Source organism: Anabrus simplex, chromosome 2, assembly GCF_040414725.1.
Source record: "Anabrus simplex isolate iqAnaSimp1 chromosome 2, ASM4041472v1, whole genome shotgun sequence".
Lineage (NCBI taxonomy): Eukaryota > Metazoa > Arthropoda > Insecta > Orthoptera > Tettigoniidae > Anabrus > Anabrus simplex.
Genome location: NC_090266.1, coordinates 1,032,251,693 through 1,032,273,578, shown reverse-complemented (window position 1 = coordinate 1,032,273,578; position 21,886 = coordinate 1,032,251,693). Strand labels below are relative to the sequence as shown.

Below are 21,886 nucleotides of genomic sequence, written 5' to 3'. Positions count from 1 at the left end.
TTGAGGTGGGAATCGAACCCACCTCTACTCAGTTGACCTCCCGAGGCTGAGAGGACCCCGTTCCAGCCCTCATACCACTTTTCAAATTTCGTGGCAGAGCCGGGAATCGAACCCGGACCTCCGGGGGTGGCGGCTAATCACGCTAACCATTACACCACAGAGGCGGACTCCACTGATTCATTCCAAAATATATTCTTATTGTTTACGTTAAATGTACCCTTTTAACCTCAACACACTTATAACTCTACGTAAACCAATCACATGAGGAAACGGTTTGACGCAGCTGTTGCACATTCAGCTTTGGCGCGTGAACAAGTGGATGCGGTGCTGGATGTAGACTCCACCCACTGCTCCATTGTCTAGTGATGTGCTTGAGCCCGGCTCGAGCTGCTCGAACAGATGACGTCAGAGTTCGAGCAAGTTCGAGCTTTGCTCGAGCTTTTGTACGCGCCGCATTCTGGCGCCTTGCTGTTACTAAGATCCAGCAAACTTGAGAAGGATGTGTAAGAGTATTATGCTGGACAGTACCGGTTCGTCCTCTTTACTGTTACTTCCGTGTCTTTTGTACATAATATAATTTCGACCCATACCTATATATTGGGGACAATCAAAATTTGTGTTTGTGCGATGATTCGTTACAAATGCCTCCATCCGAATAAACCAACTGTCTATTAAAACGTGTTGTTTGGGCCGTATAAATACAGAAAAAGGAAACCATTCACGTGTCATAATAGTTACATATTTGAATGGTTATAAGACTAAATATGTATGATATTTTATCTTCAGCTGTTGTTGACACATTTCTCTCTCGGCTGCATGGCTCAATGGTTAGCGTGTTGGCCTTTGGTCACAGGGATCCCGGGTTCGATACCCGGCAGTGTCAGGATTTTCAACACCGTACGATGTTGTCTTGTTTTATTTGTTCCAGTTGGGTTCCAAAACTACCGGACCGATTGACCTGAATTATGGTAAAGGATACAGCTTGAAATCTCGAGTCACTTTTGATTTTCATATACATTTCACGCAATCAGACAGTAACATTGCTGCATAATAATATTTATTCATGTATTTGTGTACACTATTGATGAGATGTCAATCCTTTCTTACTCATATTCTTCTATACGAGCATAAGAGGTGATTCTATCCCAAGGAGTGGATTCAAAGCCCCGAACATTGAGGACAGAAGGAGAACATCGCCTGCCGCGCAGCACAGCTGTCTTAGCTGCCCAAAGCATGACATTGTAACAATAATATTACCGTATTCATAATTTTGCACGCCCTAGAAAGCCAAGAATAACAGACAAGAGGATCTGTCGTGCTGACCACACGACACCTCGTAATCTGCAGACCTTCGGGCTGAGCAGCGGTCGCTTGGTAGGCCATGGCCCTTCGGGGCTGTTGCGCCATGGGGTTTGGTTCGGTTTTTTATTCATAATGTTGCGTCAAACGTACAGTTGTTACAAGGCACACAAGTACTGCCTTGAGAGGAAATACTTCTGTTAATACGCGGGGAATATTACGGATACATGCTTTGTCCTTTTCATTGCATATTATCATAATCTAAGCATTCTAATTTTATGACCAATCTTTATTCCCCATAAGATATACGTCAATGACTGAATGTAGTAATATGTGAAAGCACGCACCTTCGTTATCGGTAGTGATGGGCAAACGATACCCATGTTCGAGCGGGATCGAGCCGACCCGATATGCGCTGAGGTTCGAGCCTGTTCGAAGCAAGCTCGAGCAGTCACATGACCGAAGGAGGATTCTGCCTCGGGCTACAGCAAGTGATGGGCAAACAATACCCGTGTTCGAGCGGGATCGAGCCGACCCGATACGCGCCGAGTTTCGAGCCTGTTCGAAGCAAGCTCGAGCAGTCACATGACCGAAGGCGGATTCTGCCTCGGGCTACAGCAAGTGATGGGCAAACAATACCCGTGTTCGAGCGGGATCAAGCCGACCCGATACGCGCCGAGGTTCGAGCCTGTTCGAAGCAAGCTTGAACAGTCACATGACCGAAGGCGGATTCCGCCTCGGGCTACAGCTAGTGATGGGCAAACGATACCCGTGTTCGAGCGGGATCGAGCCGACCCGATACGCGCCGAGGTTCGAGCCTGTTCGAAGCAAGCTCGAGCAGTCACATGACCGAAGGCAGATTCTGCCTCGGGCTACAGCTAGTGATGGGCAAACAATACCCGTGTTCGAGCGGGATCGAGCCGACCCGATACGTGCCGAGGTTCGAGCCTGTTCGGTCACGTGGCTGCTCGAGCTGATTTGAACACGGGTATCATTTGCCCATCACTAGCTCAAATACGTCAACCTCGTGTTAGCAGATTTAATGACACGCAAAAGAACTCCTGCGGACTAACTTCCGGCACCTTGGCGTGTCCGAGAACCGTAAAAGTTGTTAGTGGGACATAAAGCCAATAAAATTATTATTCTTTCTTGGCTCTTATGTTTTTCTAGACCGATATCCCCAGCGCTTTAAAACGAGGATGTAAGGGGTGTTTATTTCCTGTTTGGGCCCATGACCATAGAAGTAAAAAACTCCATTGTTCGTTGTTGACTTTACGACCCACTAGCTACTTTTTCGGTTTTCGGCATCGTTTTCTTTAATTGCCCATCTTCTTCATCGTCTTAATCTGTTCACCCTTCAGGGTCGGTTTTTCCCTCGGACTCAGCGAGGGATCCTACCTTCACCGCCTCAAGGGCAGTGTCCTGGAGCTTCAGGCTCTGGGTCGGGGGATACAACTGCAGAGGATGACCAGTACCTACTTTGCCCAGGCTGCCTCTCCTGTTATGCTGAACAGGGGCCCTGCGGGAGGATGGAAAGATTGGAAGGGATAGACAAGGAAGAGGGAAGGAAGCGCCCGTGCCCGTAAGTTAGGTACCATCATGGTAATAGCCTGGAGGAGAAGTGGGAAACCACGGAAAACCACTTCGAGGATGACTGAGGTGGGAATCGAACCCAGCTCTACTCATTTGACATCCAGAGGCTGAGTGGACCCCGTTCCAGCCCTCGCACCTCTTTTCAAATTTCATGGCAGATCCGGGATTCGAACCCGGGCCTCCGGGGGTGGCAGCTAAACACACTAACCACTACACCACAGCGGCGGACTAATTGCCAATGAATGAATACATTGATGGTTTCATAACGTAATGCTTACGCACGTAAAATCGGTATAAACTGTATACATCAACAGTGGAGTAACCATGTATACCCTGTCTAGGCGGACGTTCTGAGCCTTTCACCAGTCTAATGCGAGCGGCCGTCCACTGTGCTGAAAAATAGAAGAAAAAAAAAGAAAATCGGAGCCTATTAAGAATTTTTTTACCTGCATATGTCGACGTCGTTTAAGTGGAGGTGTCTCCCCCTCATTTGGAATGGTGTCATTCGACGAAGGAAGAAGATTATGAATTTTTAAGTGTCTTATCATCGTCGATATATTTTTACTATCGGTTTTAAATATTTTATCACATCGTGTGCATTTTACTCGTTTGTCTGGAAGCTCTTCAAAGTAGTCGCAAGTCCATGACCTTTTTCTACAGGCCATTGTCTGCTCTGCCTGAAGTAATAACAAATTCGTCTGTTATAATAATGTATTTTCTTTCTTTCTTAATCTGTTTACCCTCCAAGGTCGGTTTTCCCCTGAACTCAGCGAGGGATCTTACCTCTACCGCCTCAAGGGCAGTGTCCTGGAGCTTCAGACATCGGGTCGGGGGATACAACTGGGGAGAATGATCAGTACCTCGCCCAGGCGGCCTCACCTGTTATGCTGAACAGGGGCCTCGCGGGGGGATGGGAAGAATGGAAGGGATAGACAAGGAATAGGGAAGGAAGCGGCCGTGGCCTTAAGTTAGGTACCATCCCGGCATTTGCCTGGAGGAGAAGTGGGAAATCACGGAAAACCACTTCCAGGATGGCTGAGGTGGGAATCGAACCCATCTCTACTAAGTTAACCTCCCGAGGCTGAGTGGACCCCGTTCCAGCCCTCGTACCACTTTACAAATTTCGTGGCAGAGCCGCGAATCGAACCCGGGCCTCCGGGGGGTGGCAGCTAATCACACTAACCCCTACACCACAGAGGCGGACATAATAATGTATTACTGGGAGATAGTGGGTTCGAGCCCCACTGTCGGCAGCCCTGAAGATGGTTTTCCGTGGTTTCCCATTTTCACACCAGGCAAATGCTGGGGCGCTACCTTAATTAAGGCCACGGCCGCTTCCTTCCCAGTCCTAGCCCTTTCATGTTCCATCGTCGCCATAAGACCTATCTGTGTCGGTGCGACGTAAAGCCAATAGCAAAATAATAATAATAATAATAATGTATTACTAATTAGCCAACGGCCGTAGCCGTGTTGAAACACCGGATCCAGTGAGATCTCCGAAGTTAAGCCACATTGGGCGTGGTGAGGAGTTGGATGGGTTGCCACGCGCTGTTGGTGGGGGGTAAGGGAATGGAGGAGCGGAAAGGAACTGGCCACCCTACCGCACGTAAACTCCGGCTCAGGAACACCTCTGCGGAGGTTCGGACCTGCCTTCGGGCAGAATAACCCTTACCATTACTAATTATTAATGAGAAAATAATAGCTCGTAGCATACGGTACGGTACTTGAATGTAATGATAAACAACATTAAGTCTGAAAAACACGACAAAGTTATACAGAAACGCTTTTCTGAAGAGCGGACAGTATGTAAAATGCAAAGGTACATATTAACGAAATAAATATTACCAATCTATTGTTCGTACTGCCAGAAAGACATAAACAAATGCTCTTTCCGTTCACTGAGAACGTTGTGTTCATACCCCACCCCCATGCACACATAAATATACTGAGTGTACCTAGTAGTAATCTAATACGACAAATGGTCCGTCCGCGCTCCGCTTAGTCGATATGTGGTGTCGCCTGACAGTTCGAACAGGTTCGATACGGCATCGAGCCTACTTAGCGTATCGGGCCGACTCGATGCTGCTCGAACTTCCGTATCATTCGCCCATCACTACCATTGTCATTGTTGGCACGTTGTCGCTTGCTGTCCCTCGGGTGTGGGACAGTTGTAGAGCTAACATCACTGTACCGATCTCGATAGCTGCAGTCGCTTAAGTGCGGCCAGTATCCAGTATTCGGGAGATAATAGGTTCGAACCCCACTGTCGGCAGCCCTGAAAATGGTTTTCCGTGGTTTCCCATTTTCACACCAGGCAAATGCTGGTGCTGTACCTTAATTAAGGCCACGGCCGCTTCCTTCCCACTCCTAGCTCTTCCCTGTCCCACCGTCGCCATAAGACCTATCTGAGTCGGTGCGACGTAAAGCAAAAAAAAAAAAAAAAAAAAGCACTGCATCCAATTGATCACATAATGGGAACATTTACTTTTTCAGAATTAGCTGATATTCACCGCGTTTACGGAGCAGCAGGGGAATGTGCACATGCAGCTAGGGAGCTGTACAGAAAACGATTTCCAAACCGCCGTATTCCCAATAGCCGAACGTTCGTCGCTGTGCACCAAAGACTCCGGAACACAGGCTCGCTTCTTCCTAGGATCGAGGGTCGTGGACCGCATCGTGATCCCGCGGAGCTTCGGCGGGAAGAAGACATTTTACGACTTATCGAAGAGAGACCGTAAATAAGCACAAGGAGCATGGCAAGGCAAGTAGGTACATCTAACCGTACATTGCGTAAACAGCCATTGTAACCGTACCACTACCAGAGGGTTCAGCATCTCCAAGAAGCGGATTACTTACCATACCAAGAGCTGAATTCTGTACCTGGATCTTGCAACAATGTGAAGGTAATGCAGACTTTCCGCACGATGTGTTGGTTACAGACGAGACATATTTTACTCGTGAGGGTATCGTTCATTTTCACAATGCCCATACATGGGCAGAAGAAAACCGTCATGCCATTCGCGAAGGTCATTTCCAGCACAGGTTTTCTATAAAACTTTGGGCCGGGATATTGGAAGATCAGCTTCTTGGACCATTGGAACTGCCTGTATGACCAACTGGCTCTATTTACCTCCATTTTCTGCAGTCTTCTCTATCAGAGCTTCTGGACGACGTTCCACTACAGATACGTCAGCAGATGTGGTTCATGCACGACGGCGCACCTCCTCATGTCAGTATGGGCGTTCGTCGATTTCTAGATCGCTGTTTTCCGAATCGGTGGGTTGGTCGGTATAGTCCCGTCAGCTGGCCATCGCGGTCCCCCGATTTAAATCCACTAGACTTTTATTTCTTGGGGGCACCTCAAAGACTTGGTTTACCATGTGGAAATTGCCGATGAAGCAACTCTACAACGAATCTGGGATGCCGTCGCAGCTGTGAGAGCTGACGTGGATGTGTGGAGGCGGGTGAGAGCTTCGTGGTGTCACCGCATGGAAGCTTGTCGTCGAGCTAACGGAAGGCATTTCGAGCATTTCCTATGAAGGAATAGATCTGTAACTTTGGACGTTCAAGTACATGTTCGCCCACCTCTGTGGTGTAGTGGTTAGTATGATTAGCTGCCACCCCCGAAAGCCCGGGTTCGATTCACGCTCTACCACGAAATTTGAAAAATGGTACGAGGGATGGAACGGTGTCAACTCAGCCTCGGGAGGTCAACTGAGTTCAGGGGGTTCGATTCCCACCTCAGCCATCCTCGGAGTGGTTTTCCATGGTTTCCACTTCTCCAGGCAAATGCTGGGATGCTACCTAACTTGAGACCACGGCCGCTTCCTTCCCACTCCTACCCTTTCCTCTCCCATCGACGCCATAAAACCTAACTGTGTCGGTGCGACGTAAAACAATTTGTAGGTACATGTTCTACTAATCTCGGAGACATGTCCGGAATTACAAGATTAATAATTCGGACTTGTCAGTTCAGTACTTTCTTTAGTGTTTTCTGACATATGAGCTACGAAGTTTGAGTGTAGCGGTTAATTGTTATTTTCATAATAGTAATAGTAATAGTAATAGACTAATACGGTTATAATAATAATAATAATAATAATAATAATAATAATAATAATAATAATAATAATAATAATAATAATAATAATAATAATAATAATGTCGTTTACGTCCCATTGCAGACGCGAGGTGCCGCTCGCCTTCTGATCCCAATTTGTGACGTTCGATCGTGGTCAGTCCGATAGTATTTGAAGGTGGTCAAATACGTCGGCCTCTTGTCGATAGATTTACTGGCACGTAAAAGAACTCCTGAGGGACTACATTCCGGCACCTCGGCGTCTCCGAAAACCGAAAAAGTAGTTAGTGGGACGTAAAGCCTATACAATTTTTATAGATGCGAGGTGTTGGAATTTTGCCCGCTGGTATTCTTTAACGTGGCTTTAAATCTGCCGACCAGCAGCGGGCGTATTTGAGCAGCTCAAATGCCACCGGACTGAGCTAGGATCGAGAGCTGAAACACGCGTATATCGCATAGTACAATGTGCGTGGTTTAGCGGTAAAAAAGTTTAAAATATGGTATTTAGAGTTCTCTAGGAAACTAATCGGACGTCCTGTAGGTTTTGTGTTTGCGCTATGTTGTGCATTATAACAAAAGAAGAAATGAAGTCCGGGGTGTTTCTGCATACTGCGAGTAGTTCTCCCAAAAATCCATGATAATGAAATCACATAGTGGGAGAACATTCAACGTAAGCACTTCGTCAAAAGCACTAGACGTCACGTGCCGGTTCGGTTGTCTGCTGTTCCTAGCGACGGGGATGTGGTTAGACGGGTTCCCGCCCCCTACATGAAACCGGACTAGAGGTATGAGCTGCCTGCCTGACCTGCACATGTCAGAGAGGCGAATTATCCTCCATACTAGTCGTTCGCGAGTTACTTCTTAGTAGTAGTAGTAGTAGTAGTAGTAGTATTGGAATAATGCCAGCGAATGAAAACCACGAATACAATGATATGCTGCTAGTGTATCGTGAGGCAGAACAGAATACGTGTCGCGCGCAACGAATCTATTGGGAAAGGTTTCCCAAGATAAGGGTGCCGAATCCAGCAACGATACTTGTTGCAGTGCAGCGTGTTCGCCGTACAGTCTGTGTTACATCGTGCTATGAAAAGCGAGGGTCTGAACGGCCACGTGTAATCCTAGACGCGGAAGACATCCTGACAATGGTAAACAATGATCCCGGGCGCCGTACTCGTAGTATAACACGTGCCTTTGGTATACCAACTTGGGCCATGCGTAGAACACTGCATGAAGAGCGAATGACCCTGACCACTTTCAACGGGTGCAGTGTCTTTCACCAGCTGATTACCATTTTTTTTACAAGTTGATGTACGTCGCCACGGCACAGATAGGTCTTACGGCGACAGATATATCTAAGGGCTAGGATCGGGAAGGAAGCAACCGTAGTCTTAATTAAGGTACAGCCACAGCACTTGCCTGGTGTGAACATGACAAACCACGGAAAACCATCTTTAAGGCTGCCGACAGAGGGGTTCGAACCCACTATATCCCACTCATGGGCTGTGGAACATCCCCATTCAGTAGGACGAAGCAATTTCGAGCACCGGTTCTGAATTAATATCTGAGTGGGTGTAGTAGGAGGTCGGTTACGTGGACTAATCATTTTTTATTAATGTTATATTGCTCCTGTAGTCACAGTACGTTGCTGGAGCTTTCAGAAGACGTGTCGCTTCGACTACGCAGAACCACGTGGATTTTACACGATGGTGCAGACATTTCCTCAACGGTGGACAGGACGATGTGGAACTATCAATTGGCCAGCCAGATATCCAGACCTTATTCCAATGGATTTTTATGTCTGGGTGGACATGAAAAACAAAGTATATCAAACTGAAGTAACCACTTCGGATGACCTCCGTGAACGTATTTTTTAAGCAGCAGAGTATATTCTGAACCACCATGGTGTATTGGCTCGAATGCGTGCAACTTGATTCGGAGAAGTGAAGCCTGCAGAGAAGCCCAGGGTGGTCACTTTGAAAAATTGCTACGAGTTTCACTTTGGTATAACAGATGTTACTCCATTTCTGCAGCGTATTTACTTGAGAGTACAGTACAGAATCGATATAGTATTTTGAGTCTCGATAGTTCGATATTCTCATAAATCCGACCAGAGAAATTGATGTACTGGTAACAAAAATTATAAATCGAGAGTTTCAGTGCGCGAGTGCCTTGTACGTGGCGAAAGCTGAACACAACACACGGAAAACGTGCTTGTTAAAAAACTAGACATTGACCTTGAACGCAGTTAGGCAGTTCCTCAATCCTATCCTGCACGTGGTTTGGGTTCATTACGTGTGTTCGAGCAGTTTATATTTTGTTTTTTATTCACTATGAGTTTAAACAGAAGACACTTTGCTTTTTTAACGGCCTATGACCTGAAAACAGCAATCATCATTATCGCATTTAAAACATTCAATAAAATGCTTGTTTTATATTCATCACTACTGAAATAGGAACTCTAAATTAACATTTAACTTAAGAAGGTTGCCTAGAGCGTTTTTGTTTTAATTTACAAAAGACAATTTAAAATTTCTTTTAGTGTAAGGCAATCTGTATGTTTTTGTTTTCTAACCTGTTGTGCTGTAATGATTAACATAGGTAAATTTTTCGTGTACACGGACGTTTTCGTGTACGTTCGTATATCTGTGCTTTTCTATTCGAGATAGTCTTGTTACCGTCCACCTTGAATTACGGATCCTCTACTGTATGTTAGTGTTCATCCTTTTCTACAACAGAGTGTTACTATTACGACTGTAGTTCCTACGACCACGCAACTCTTATGTCTGTGTCACTAATGTGAGCCTTGTTCGGCTATGTCCTGCTTGACTGTGTGGCTCTCGTTACCTTCTCCTTCTTCTTCCTCTGCTTCTTATATTTCTTCTCCTTCTTCTTCTACTGGAACCTTATGTCTTAACAGGTTTATTCTACCGGCATCATCTTAACACGCAATAGCGTAATCTGTTGCGATTTGTTATTAGCACCAGTAGTTAAAAATACTAATTACTATGCGTAAGACGAGAACCAGGGGATGGGGATGAGTCAGCTGTAACCTCATATTGTGGTTAGCACGAGAGGATGAAGTGTGACAAACAGGTTTTGTGTATAAATATCAAACATACACATCAACAAATCTGAGAAACATAAACAAAGTTACACGTGAGAGGCATGTGGCACCATCATAGTAAAATGTAGGACGCAGTTGTGGCGGAATCCTCTTAGATACGTACGACATCTGCGAATTCTGTATAATTTGATAACTCATCTTGTACCCATGAAAGCGACCGTCGGCCTGGCGTTCAGTTTAAAAGCTACATGTCTCTCTCGTGTAACCTTGTTTATGTTTCTCAGATTTGTTGATGTGTAGGTTTGATGTTTAAACACAAAACCTGTTTGTCACACTTCGTCCTCTTTTTTTCACTTGCATTTTTAATTCACCTTTTCAAAATTACAAAGTACAAATCACATTGGAAATTAAGAAATCAAAAAGAAATCAAAAGGAAAAAAACAACATGACAGTTTAAAGAAAGGTAGTGAGCTGAAAACCAAAAGCTCGCCTGTAGAATTGTATACGAGTGTTGAGACTAATAGAAACACTAAACTGCATGTTATAATTTAAAGAAATAAGTCAAAATTAGAATAACACTCTGTTGAAAAAATATGCAAAGTCATCTCATTGTTGTCAGTTCTCAGTACATCACCGTGTAACATAAAATAAATTACATTTAACAATGAATTAGATGTTTCGTAAATTTCTCTATGTTGCGGTTTTTTACCATTTCCCAACGAGCAGTCTTGCTCTCCATCCACTCTTATCGTATGATGTCAAATTCCAGTGCACTGCCGCCGTTAGCAACCAAGTTACAACATTCACTTTTGATTTTTCCTCCAGTTGAAATTCGCCAATCATTAACTGCTCAGTCGATAAAGAAAACAAACTTCCGTGTCTCTCGTGCTAACCACAATACGAGATTACAGCTGACTCATCCCCGAGAGCTTTACCTGGTTCTCGTCTTACGCATAGTAATCTGTATTTTTAACTTCTGCGACCGATGTTGCCTCACGTGACGTACATTTCATCCTGTTTTCTCCTAAACCACGCATATTTTACTATTTTCTTCCACGTCTTTCAGCTCTTAATGACCTAATAATAATAATAATAATAATAATAATAATAATAATAATAATAATAATAATAATAATAATAATAATTTCTTTACGTCCCACTAACTACTTTTACGGCTTTCGGAGACGCTGAGGTGCTGGAGTTTAGTCCCGCAGGAGTTCTTTTTATGTACTAGTAAATATACCGACACGAGGCTGACGTATTTGACCACCTTCAAATACCGCCGAATTGTGCCAGGTTCGAACCTACGAAGTTGGAGTTAAAAGGCCGGCACCTCAATCGTCTGAGCCACTCAGCCCGGCAAGAAGTACGAAATGTAGGTACGTTTAATTTATTTAGTTGTATAACATGTCCATTATTCGTTTGAAACAAAACGTTCGATGTGCTTCGATAACTCAGTTCCGATGCTACGCATTTGGACGTTCTATCCCATGCATGCTTTCGTTGGCGTTTCTTTCTTCTCTTCTACCTTTACGCAATGCACAACAGGGATCGTGCTGTATTTCACGTCCCAGCGCGCCTATCCCAACCAATAATTATATCACACGGTCGTACAGGTCCCGTACCGACACAGGTTTTCAGGTCATTTCCATACTCACTAGACCACGGGGCTGATGACCACAGATATCCCAATCCCCTAAAGGACGTAACAGCAAATGAACCAGTATTAACTCTGACAATTCGATTCATCTCCAGGATCCGAAACCGATGACCAGGGTTGTCTGAAGCCCCTAAGACGGAAACTAAATACTAACAACCAGAAAACCAGTCTGGCGAAAATGTAACGTAACATGACGACATACACTAGTAGCAGCCTTCAGCTGTTATCGTAGTTCAGTTGCTCTTCAACATAAAACCAGTTTGGCAAGTATGTTACGTAACATCTCGTGGCATTACATAGGTAGCGTTGAGCTGTTACAGTACGGTAGTACATTTGCTCTTTAACATAAACAGAAACTAGTTTGGCACGGATGGCGCGTAACATGCCTGATATCATAGGAAAGCTATTCATTCACAAAAACAAGGCATACTACCTATTCTAAAAACATCGTATCTCTTTGCTCTCGAAAATAACTTCCGAGGATAAATAAAAGTTGCACGCATACCCCTAACACTCTCTATACCTGTACGTAAGTACTGTATATCATAATGCCATGGCTCCTCACCAAACTAATATTATATTGACTGCCTGATCCAGTTGCGAGTTTAAGTCGAACGCATGTACAATATTCAATAACTATAGCGCATCAATTTTTCACGCAAATTATAATTTTCTAATTAATTTAAACACATTTTATTATTGTAATTAACGTAATTTTAATTTTGTAATTATAGTATTATAATTCATTTCATATTTTTTAACATTATAATAATTAATACAATAAAATAAGTTGATTTTTATTTTTAAGGCTGTCGCCCAGGAGGCAGATTCCCTATCAATTTTTCCCTAAATTTTCTTAAATGTCGTAAAAGAACTTGGAAAATCATCGAACATTTCCCTTGATAAATGATTCCAATCCCTTAATCCTCGTTCTACAAATGAATAATTGCCCCAATTTTTCCTCTTGAACTCCAACTTTATCTTCATACCTACTTTATAAAGCTCATCACAAGCTTATTCATCTACTAATGTCACTCCACGCCATCTCTCCAGTGACAGCTAGGAATATGCTACTTAGTCAAACATCTCGTCTCCTTACTCCCAAGTCTTCCCAGCCCAAAGTTTTCAGTATTTTCGTAACATTACTCCTTTGACGGAAATCACTCGTAAGAAATCGTGTTGATTGCTTTTGAATCTATCCTGTTCTCGTATCAAGTAGTTCTGGTGTGGGTCCTGTGCACTGGAACCATACTCTAATTGAGGTCTTACCAGAGACTTACACGCCCTCTTCTTTCCATCCTTACTACAACCCCTACATGCCCTCATAACCACGTGAAGAGATCTGTAATCCTTCTTTACAACCTCGTTAACGTGATTAACCCAAAGTATACACTTAGGCACTTACAGTGGTTCCCATGAGATACTATCACTCTATCAACACGGTAATTGTCCGACTCGTTGGCTGAATGGTCAGCGTACTGGCCTTCGGTTCAGAGGGTCCCGGGTTCGATTCCCAGCCGGGTCGGGGAATTTAACCTTCATTGGTTAATTCCAATTGCCCGTGGGCTGGGAGTCTGTGCTGTCCCCAACATCCCTGCAACTCACACACCACACATAACACTATCCTCCACCACAATAACACTCAGTTACCTACACATGGCAGAGTCCGCCCACCCTCATCGGAGGGTCTGCCTTACAAGGGCTGTACTCGGCTAGAAATAGCCACACGAAATTATTATTATAACACGGTAATTAAAACAGAGAGGACTTTTACCATCATACCATTCTCTGCTATCCACCTTACAACATTGTATAAGTTCTTTTGTAGTCGCTCACATTGCTGTAACTCCAGAAGTAACGCCCGCGTTAAAAATGAATAAAATAGAAATGTCCTATGATTCACGTCCTGGAAATGGCAGTCCTAACTCCGATGTTTTTATGCATGCAGTGGCGTTTCTCGCAGTGCATTTAATTAGTTGACGATCAAACCGGTTCTGGCTATTAATAAATCCAGAAAGGCCCCACTGAAGAAAGCTCTGTCCAAAACGTCGAAGTAATTGTCAGTTGATGAACGACTGCAACCACTGACGATATTGTACTCCCTTCTCATGATCTGCTTCTTTTAATTCGTGGACAACTGAAAATTCATAAGGATGAAATTTAAGTTCCTTATGTACAGTTCTATGTGCTGACCTCACAAAACATTTGTCCCCTGCACTAATTTCCGTGTTTATTTAGTGGGGTTCATCAGCATATCAAAAATTCTCTCCAGTTTTTCCTGAGTTAAATTTTAGACCTACCACTTTTCAGAGCGTCATATACAGGTCCGATTATTACGAAATGTATTAATTATATCTCTCGCTGTATCATTATAAGGGCATACCTAATGTGGAAAACGTTCACGAAATTTTAGTTTTAAATTTTCCGAAGACTTATTACCTTGAACGAAGACTTACTCTACTAAAATCACTCATTTCAGTCGTTACCATACTGACTTCAAAAGCATAACCACTTGTTAAAAGCACAACTTTCATACTAAGTGGAATGCTATTCAGTTCAAGGGTAGTACTTGCTCGAGGTACTGACTCGTTGCCAACTTATGCACACCCGCCACACCTTCGAGTTCAGTGCAGACAGTTTTGCTATTTACTGCATTTTCCATACCACCAAGAGAGTTGTCGATGTGGTATAGGGGTAGCAGAACGTCAGTAACTATACCAACCTCACTGCACCAGAGTGGGACAGCACGCCCGGTCAGTAGTTAAAGGTGTGGCGTCTCACATATGGATTGGTTACCGCCCGTGTGAGGGGTCACAAGATTAAGTTAAGGTATTTAGAGTTATAGGGGCGATGCTTATATAAGGCTCGGTTTTTCGGCCGTGTGAGTGTCCACATAGTATAGGGGTGGCGCTTACATGTGGCTCGGTCTCCCGCCCATGTGAGTGCCCACATAGTAGATTAAAGATTTTTAATTTTTAAATTTTATTTTATTATTGGTTTGTATGGGAACATGTATTTGGGCGGAAGCCTGTAATGTTCAGCACATAAATCATATGCAAAACTAACTGCGAGAGAAAGCTGTGGACGGGAACGGAGGATGCTGATCTGCTTGCCTTAAGAGCTTACTGAGGTCACCAGACAATGCTACCAACTCTTGAAATAAACACAGGTTGCAAGGTGAAGATAACATTTCATCATTGATTTCTCTACACTTGCATAAGTGGTTAAACTTCATATCAATTTAACACCATTGGTTTATTTTCGGCTTGAGGAATTAGAAAATTTATGACCAATGGTTTATTATCAGTTATAAGCAGTTAAACTTTGTTTTTTCTAGTGACTTTACGTCGCACCGACACAGCTAGGTCTTATGGCGACGATGGAAGAGGAAAGGTCTAGGAGTTGGAAGGAAGCGACCGTGGCCTTAATTAAGGTACAGCGCCAGCATTTGCCTGGTGTGAAGATGGAAAACCACTGAAAACCATTTTCAGGGCTGCCGACAGTGGGATTCGAACCCAATATCTCCCGGATACAAGCTCACAGTCGCGCGCCCCTAACCGCACGGCCAACTCGCCCGGTTAAAATTTTTGTTTAGGTGTGTGTGTGTGTGTGTGTGCATACATTTAATTTTCAAGATGTATAGTTCAATTCACTACCGGTACCGCTTTTGAACTCCAAATGAGTGCTACTAAGGGGACCTACATCTTATGACGCTAGAGCAATTGTTTGTCCTTAGTAATCACTATTTAAATAAATGGCTTTTGGTCTTGTCGACCATGCAGCCAGCTATAATTCTGCATTTTTCTTGTTATTAATTATGAATTGATTTGATGAATTGGTCTTATACCTTTAAGATTAACAGAAATACCCATCCCCCGAGCCAGGGAAATTAACCAGACGAAGTTAAAATCCCCGATCCTGCCAGGAATCAAACCTGCCCCCCCCCCCTCCCCCCCCCCTCCCGAACCGAAGGCCGCTACGATGACGGTGACCATTCAGTCAAGGAGCCAGACCTAGTATCACTCACAGCTAGGCAACTTAAGCGTAAGTGTGAATAGTGGGTGTGTACGAGACCTTTTCGCACTGCAGTCTGTGGGTAGACGTTGATGAATGCGCCTCGTGTAACAGGGTCTACACGGAGACGAGCGAGAAATAATTGTCACAGGAAAGATCGAAGTGACTTCCGTCGGCACGCTCGCAAGCGTCACTGCGTCGCCTGATGGAGCGGACACCGCTGCTCATCACCTGCAGCATTCCATATGCGATTGAGGAGGTCTTCAGGGGAACGAACGTCCGTGGCGTGGATCGTTTCCTTCATAGAGCCTCACAGAAAGACATCCAAGGAGTTAGATCAGGGCTTCTTGGGGACAGGCCACTAGTCCACCACGACCAGTTCATCTTCAGCGATAATTCACATTCACCCATTGACCAACACTTCGGGACTAAAGGGGAGGTGCGCCGTCATGTTGAAACGACATGAGGGGGCGTACGTTGAGACTAACCGCCTCCAAGAACCACGGAAATATCTCTACAATGAAGAGAAGATAGTAATTATCGATACGTCCTTTCAGTTCGTAGGCTCCAATCAAAGCATTACTGATTATTCCCGCCCAGACGTTAATTGAAAATCTTTCCCTATAGGAGGAATATCGTGCAGAATGAGGGTTCTCCAGATACCATACGTGTGCTTGTGGACGTTTCTTGTGTCGTCCGCAGTGAACTGTGACTCATTTGACCACAATGCATGGTTAAGAACGTCTAGCTCATTACGCAGTGTATACAGTATCCACTGAGAGAAACCGAGTCGTTTTTCATTATTCGCAGGCTGGAGAGCTAGCACAGGAAATGGGTATAGCCCATTCTAATGTAAAAGCCATGCCGTAATTTGTAATATGCCGATTTGTGCTGCGGCTTGGCGTGTGCTGATCGAATAACTAGCATACACTAAGTCGAGAACGTCTTCCTCTGTTTTAACGTATCGTCCTTACTGATTTCCTCCATACTCTACTGATTTCTCACATGTTGCTGTGCATTGTCTCAAGCAAATGTCTGTGAAGTGGCCGTCTATTCGGAAATCGACGCCGATATTCACTTATGGCTGCCAGAGCATTTCTATCACACAAACTGTACACTTAATGAATATCAGTGTAGTCTGCATTTGTAAACATCGCTATCGGTCTCTGCGTTCTACTGTCTGGCTCACAGCACAGACAGGGGAAGGTGAGAGGGAACTATATTCCTCTGCACCGTGCGCGTGACTTGTACCGGGCTGGCACACAACACAACACAGCAAAAAATAAAAATGGAGTGGCGTATGACTTTTAGTGCCGGGAGTGTTCGAGGACATGTTCGGTTCGCCAGGTGCAGGTCTTTCGATTTGACTCCTGTAGGCGATCTGCGCATCGTGATGAGGATGAAAATAATGACGAAGACAACACATACATCGAGCCCCGTGCCAGAGAAATTAACCAATGATGGTTAAAATTCCCGACCCTGCCGAGAATCGAAACCGGGACCCCTGTGACCAAAGACTAGCACACTAACCATTTAGCCATGAAGCGGGACACAACACAGCGAAATTATCATGTGTATATTCACGTTTGCAATGAGAGAGGAGCCTTGTGGTTTATGCACGCTACGATAGCGAAGGTCGAGCAGCGTGGTGGTAGCTTTCACCACAGTCAACGTGGAGTAAACTTGTTTCACTTGAAACAGGCAACGCAACACGATGCGCATTCTTCTTCAACTTTGATAAACTTTAATTAACAAACAGTAGTAGTGTATTCGTCCGCCTTTGTTTGTAGTAGATGGTATGATTAGCTGCCATCCCCAGAAGCGCGGGTTGGATTACCGGCTCTGCCACAAAATTTGAAAAGTGATATGAGGCCTGAAACGGGGTCCTCTCAGCCTCGGAATGGGGGTTCGATTCCCACCTCAGTCATCCTCGAAGTGGTTTTCCGTGACTTCCCATTTTTCCTCCAGGCAAATGCCGGGATGGTACCTAACTAAAGGCCACGACCGCTTCCTTCAATCTTCCTTGTCTACCCCTTCCAATCTTCCCATTCCCCACAAGGCCTCTGCTCAGCGCAGCAGGCGAGGCTACCTGGGCGAGGTACTGGTCATTCTTCCCAGTAGTATCCCCCGACCCAAAGTCTCACGCTCCAGGACACTGCCCTTGAGGCGATAGAGGTGGGATCTCTCGCTGAGTCCTGAAAGGTTAACGGATTAAGAAGAAGTAGTGTATTCGATCATACTTCTTGGCTCCCTATTTTTCTTGTCATCACCCCAGTCACCTTCCTGCGTTTTGCCATAGAGGAGAGGCACTAGAGGTGGATTTGGCCCAGTTTTACGACTGAATTCCCTTCCTGACGCCAATCCTTTGTGTGGAGGTCTTCATTCAGTAATGCGTGTTTCTGTGATGGATAGTAAGTAGTGTGGTATGTAGATGAAATGAAGTGTATTAAGACGGAGACAAACATCCAACTCCCGAATCATAAAAATTAACTACCCACAGTTAAAACTCGCAGCTCGAACGGGAATCGAACCCGTTGCCCTGTGATCTCAAGGCCAATACGCCTTCTATTCATCCAAAGAGCTGGACTCCATAGAGGGTAGACTCATCCTTTATACATACCGGTACAGCATATACAGGGTGGTTGGAAACAATGTGAATCGGGTATATGAGCGTTAGAGCGTTGGTCATACTGATGGGTAATTTGAAAAAAAAATACGTCGATATCTCGCGTCATTGTCATTTTATCAGCCACCGAAGTTAGCCAATCATATCGTTTCGCGGGCGAATTCAATTGGGTTTTACGAGGCGGTATTGCTAAATCTCCACGTGGCTTGGTCAGGCTTGAGATCCGTGCCGAGGAATGTGCATCAAACACTAGCACACCGTGGGTTTCAGCCAATGCCACTGCAGCGTGCTTGCTATGTGCCTTTTTCAAGCCCCTCTCGTGGAGAAGTTTATTTCTTGTATTGGCGCTCTCATGTCTGTCATAAGCCACGTGCATATTTTACAATACCGCCTCGCAAAGCCCATCTTAAGTCGCCCGTGAAGCGATCTGATTGGCTAACTTCAGCAGCTGATAACATAACAACGTCCCGAGGTATCGACGTATTTTTTCAAATTACTCATCAGTATTATCAATGAGCTAATGCTCATGTACCCGATTCACGTTGTTTCCGACCACCCTGAATATATCTTTTGTGAGGTATGACCCAGGGAAGTTTCTTAGGAACTAGGCTTGCACCACACACTATCTAATTCGCGTACGTAATATTAGCTGCTAACAGAAAAACCTTATCCACAGGATAACGATGGAAAATTTACCTTTTGTGAAGCATAAAGCATCTGCTTAAGCACGAAGGTGGTCCATCTAACACGAGAGTTATAAAGTGATCATCATCAGAGTTCACAAAATGATCAAGACTGACCTTTAACTTGCACCATGAGCAGTGAATTAAGAACGAGTCATTGCTCTGATCACAGCCATAAAAAGGCAAAAACAACCTCGTTTGATACGGTAAATTATTCAGGACGATCAAATGAGTAACCAACCTTGGCCGTCGCATATTGAATAAACACGGTATAGAAGTATGATTGTCCTGAACTATTTACTGTAGTACGCGAACCTTTTCTTCATCCCAAGTTCCCATTCAGCACTATAGAACTCAGGGATCAAGACAAGGTTCGCGTACTATACACTGACCTCGAATAGGATGGTGTTCCATCAGTGATTTCTGTCTTTATGGATTGTCCAATACGTGTTTTTTTATGTTCTAGGGTTACGATAGATACAATAGATCAGCTCGCAGAAAGTAAGATAGCGTGTGGAGGATGGGGAGAACAGCAAAAGATTTTTTTCGAAACTTCTCTTGATATGGCAAGTAAGAAGATCGGTGAAAAGTTTGAAGTAATATATGACAGTGATCAAGCTATTGGAAGAGTTGCCAGAGGTGATTTTGCTTACTATGGGAATATACATTTTCTGCGCCATGTACGAATTAAGAGGATACTCTTAACAGAAAAATTTGGACTGGACTTCGAGGCTAAAAATGATTCTGATAGCCCTGAAGAGCAAGACGGTCAAAATGCGAATGACCGAAGTTTGCATATCATGCGTGAGTGCGTAATAAACATGCCAATATCAATTGGACTTCAAAAAAATTCTCCATTAAAACCACGCCTGGATAAGTTCTTGAGGAGAATAATTGAGTCAGGTTTGGTGAAAAAGTGGCTGAATGATGTAATGTTGTCTACTACTTCCAGAGAGCCAATGTTTATGGAGGAAAGTAATTCAAATGCTCTCATGGATCTTCGTAAATTTTACGGGGGATTAGTAGGTCTTGGTATGGGCTATTTTATCAGCTCTTGTGTTCTTTTTGGAGAGCTGCTGCACTGGAGGTACGTCGTACAAAGAAGCCCATTATTTGACAAATACGCAGTGAATATATATCATAAGAAGAAGAAGAAACCGATGATTAAAACAAAACAATAGACATAATCTAAATGTGATACCTTGGCTTATGTTTAATATGTTATATAAAGCTAATTTGAAGTAAATCGAGTACTTTTCATTTAATCAATATTCCAAAATAATTTATCCTTCGTTACACAGTTAAGATTTTTCAATCCAGTCCTGTCCAGCCTTGTCTAAAATAATAGAGATATCAGGCTCTCTGTTCGAGAATTTTTGTGTTATCATACGGTTCTGTGTACCTCTATGCTTGTAGAACTATAGAATAAAATAAATAAGGTTAATCAGGTCGTTGAATGTTGTTGTCATTTTGTAGCTATTGCTCAGTTTAAGAACCACAGACAGTGTGACCACTATTCCTAAGTAGTTATACGCTCAATTCATAACTGATTGAATGTGCCATTGCAATAGATTTGAACAGATGTATTTTTGATATTGGGTTTGATATGCGAGATCTAATGTTCATAGTGCACTATGTCTTCTGGTATGGGCTAGAGCAATTTTGTTACTTTCATTGATCTGTCTCTGTCTTATCCTTGGCTCTGACAATATGAAAGGGACTGAGGTATGAGGACTGAACATACAATTGTACAAACGTCCGCGTACGTAGCGTATTATTAGCTGCCGTCTTCAGAGATCTGGGGTTGATTCCCGATACTGCAAGGGATATGTAAGAATGGCAGGGTTGCAGATATGTGGTTAAAATGACACATGCAGCTCATCTTCATTAGGGCTGTGTCTGAAAGGGGCTGCAACTCCTCGGGTTGAGCGCCCGAGTTTACTTTCACTTTTATGTATGTATGTTTGTATGTATGTATTGCAACCTTACCACCTACGCCATTGCCCCATAGAACCACATGACAGCATCATAGTCCCTATAATGCCGGACTACCGCCATATAGCACCATACGCCAAGGCGTTCGATGGTATGGGATCTTTTTAGTCTAGAGTCAAATGCTACCTCATCTGGGAAAACGAAGAAAAATAAACTTCAAATGATGGGTGAGCAAAAGCTCTATCGACCGTGCAAGGATCAACTGCACTCCTCCGTCCCAAAGAATCAAACGAACGGCCTCCCAGGGGTATGGTGCCTTCGCGACAAAAGACCATAATATAACACTTAACTAACTTAAAGGCATAAATGAACGGAGGAAATTAGGATGCAATGTTTTCCGGCAAAATGACAGGCAACCAAAAAAAATTTTTAACCTATTTATTAATCCTTGATAAAATCACGATTAATTGAAATTAACCCTGAATAATTCTAATGTAACGAAATTAAAATATACAATGTCCGATGGACTAATTACACATTTGGAAATGTCACTCCTTTCATTGACAAAATTAATGAATTCATATTTTGTTAATATTTATTGATTAAATGTCGAAATTGTATGTTCCATTTAATTTTTGACATGACGATAAGTATTACATGAAATAATCGGTAAAAATATTTTTAAGAAGAGAAATATCCTTATAAATGCGACGGTTCTCATTACATTCCTTCTTCACTATTAGAAGAAACAATTATCTATGCGAAAAATTGGAGATAACTTGGAGTGGTCACCTAACTAAATAAATAAATTACTAAATAAGTAAACAAAAGAATAAGCGAACACTAGTTGATAAAATCATAATCATCAAAATAAAATTTGACTGATGTCGGGTCTGGAAATCGAACCCACATTACAATGAATCCGATGACAAAT

At 43.6% G+C, this 21,886-nt stretch overlaps 1 protein-coding gene across 1 annotated transcript in view; it reads left to right on the top strand.

The window, feature by feature from the left end:
• The window catches only part of LOC136863765 (ionotropic receptor 21a), an 89,829-nt gene extending 69,631 nt beyond the window's left edge, over nucleotides 1–20,198 (top strand). The window contains exon 6 of the mRNA XM_067140118.2: nucleotides 19,484–20,198. Within this exon, the coding sequence (XP_066996219.2) occupies nucleotides 19,484–20,198 (715 nt within the window). The remainder of the gene's footprint in view (nucleotides 1–19,483) is intronic.
• Nucleotides 20,199–21,886: the final 1,688 nt, after the last annotated feature.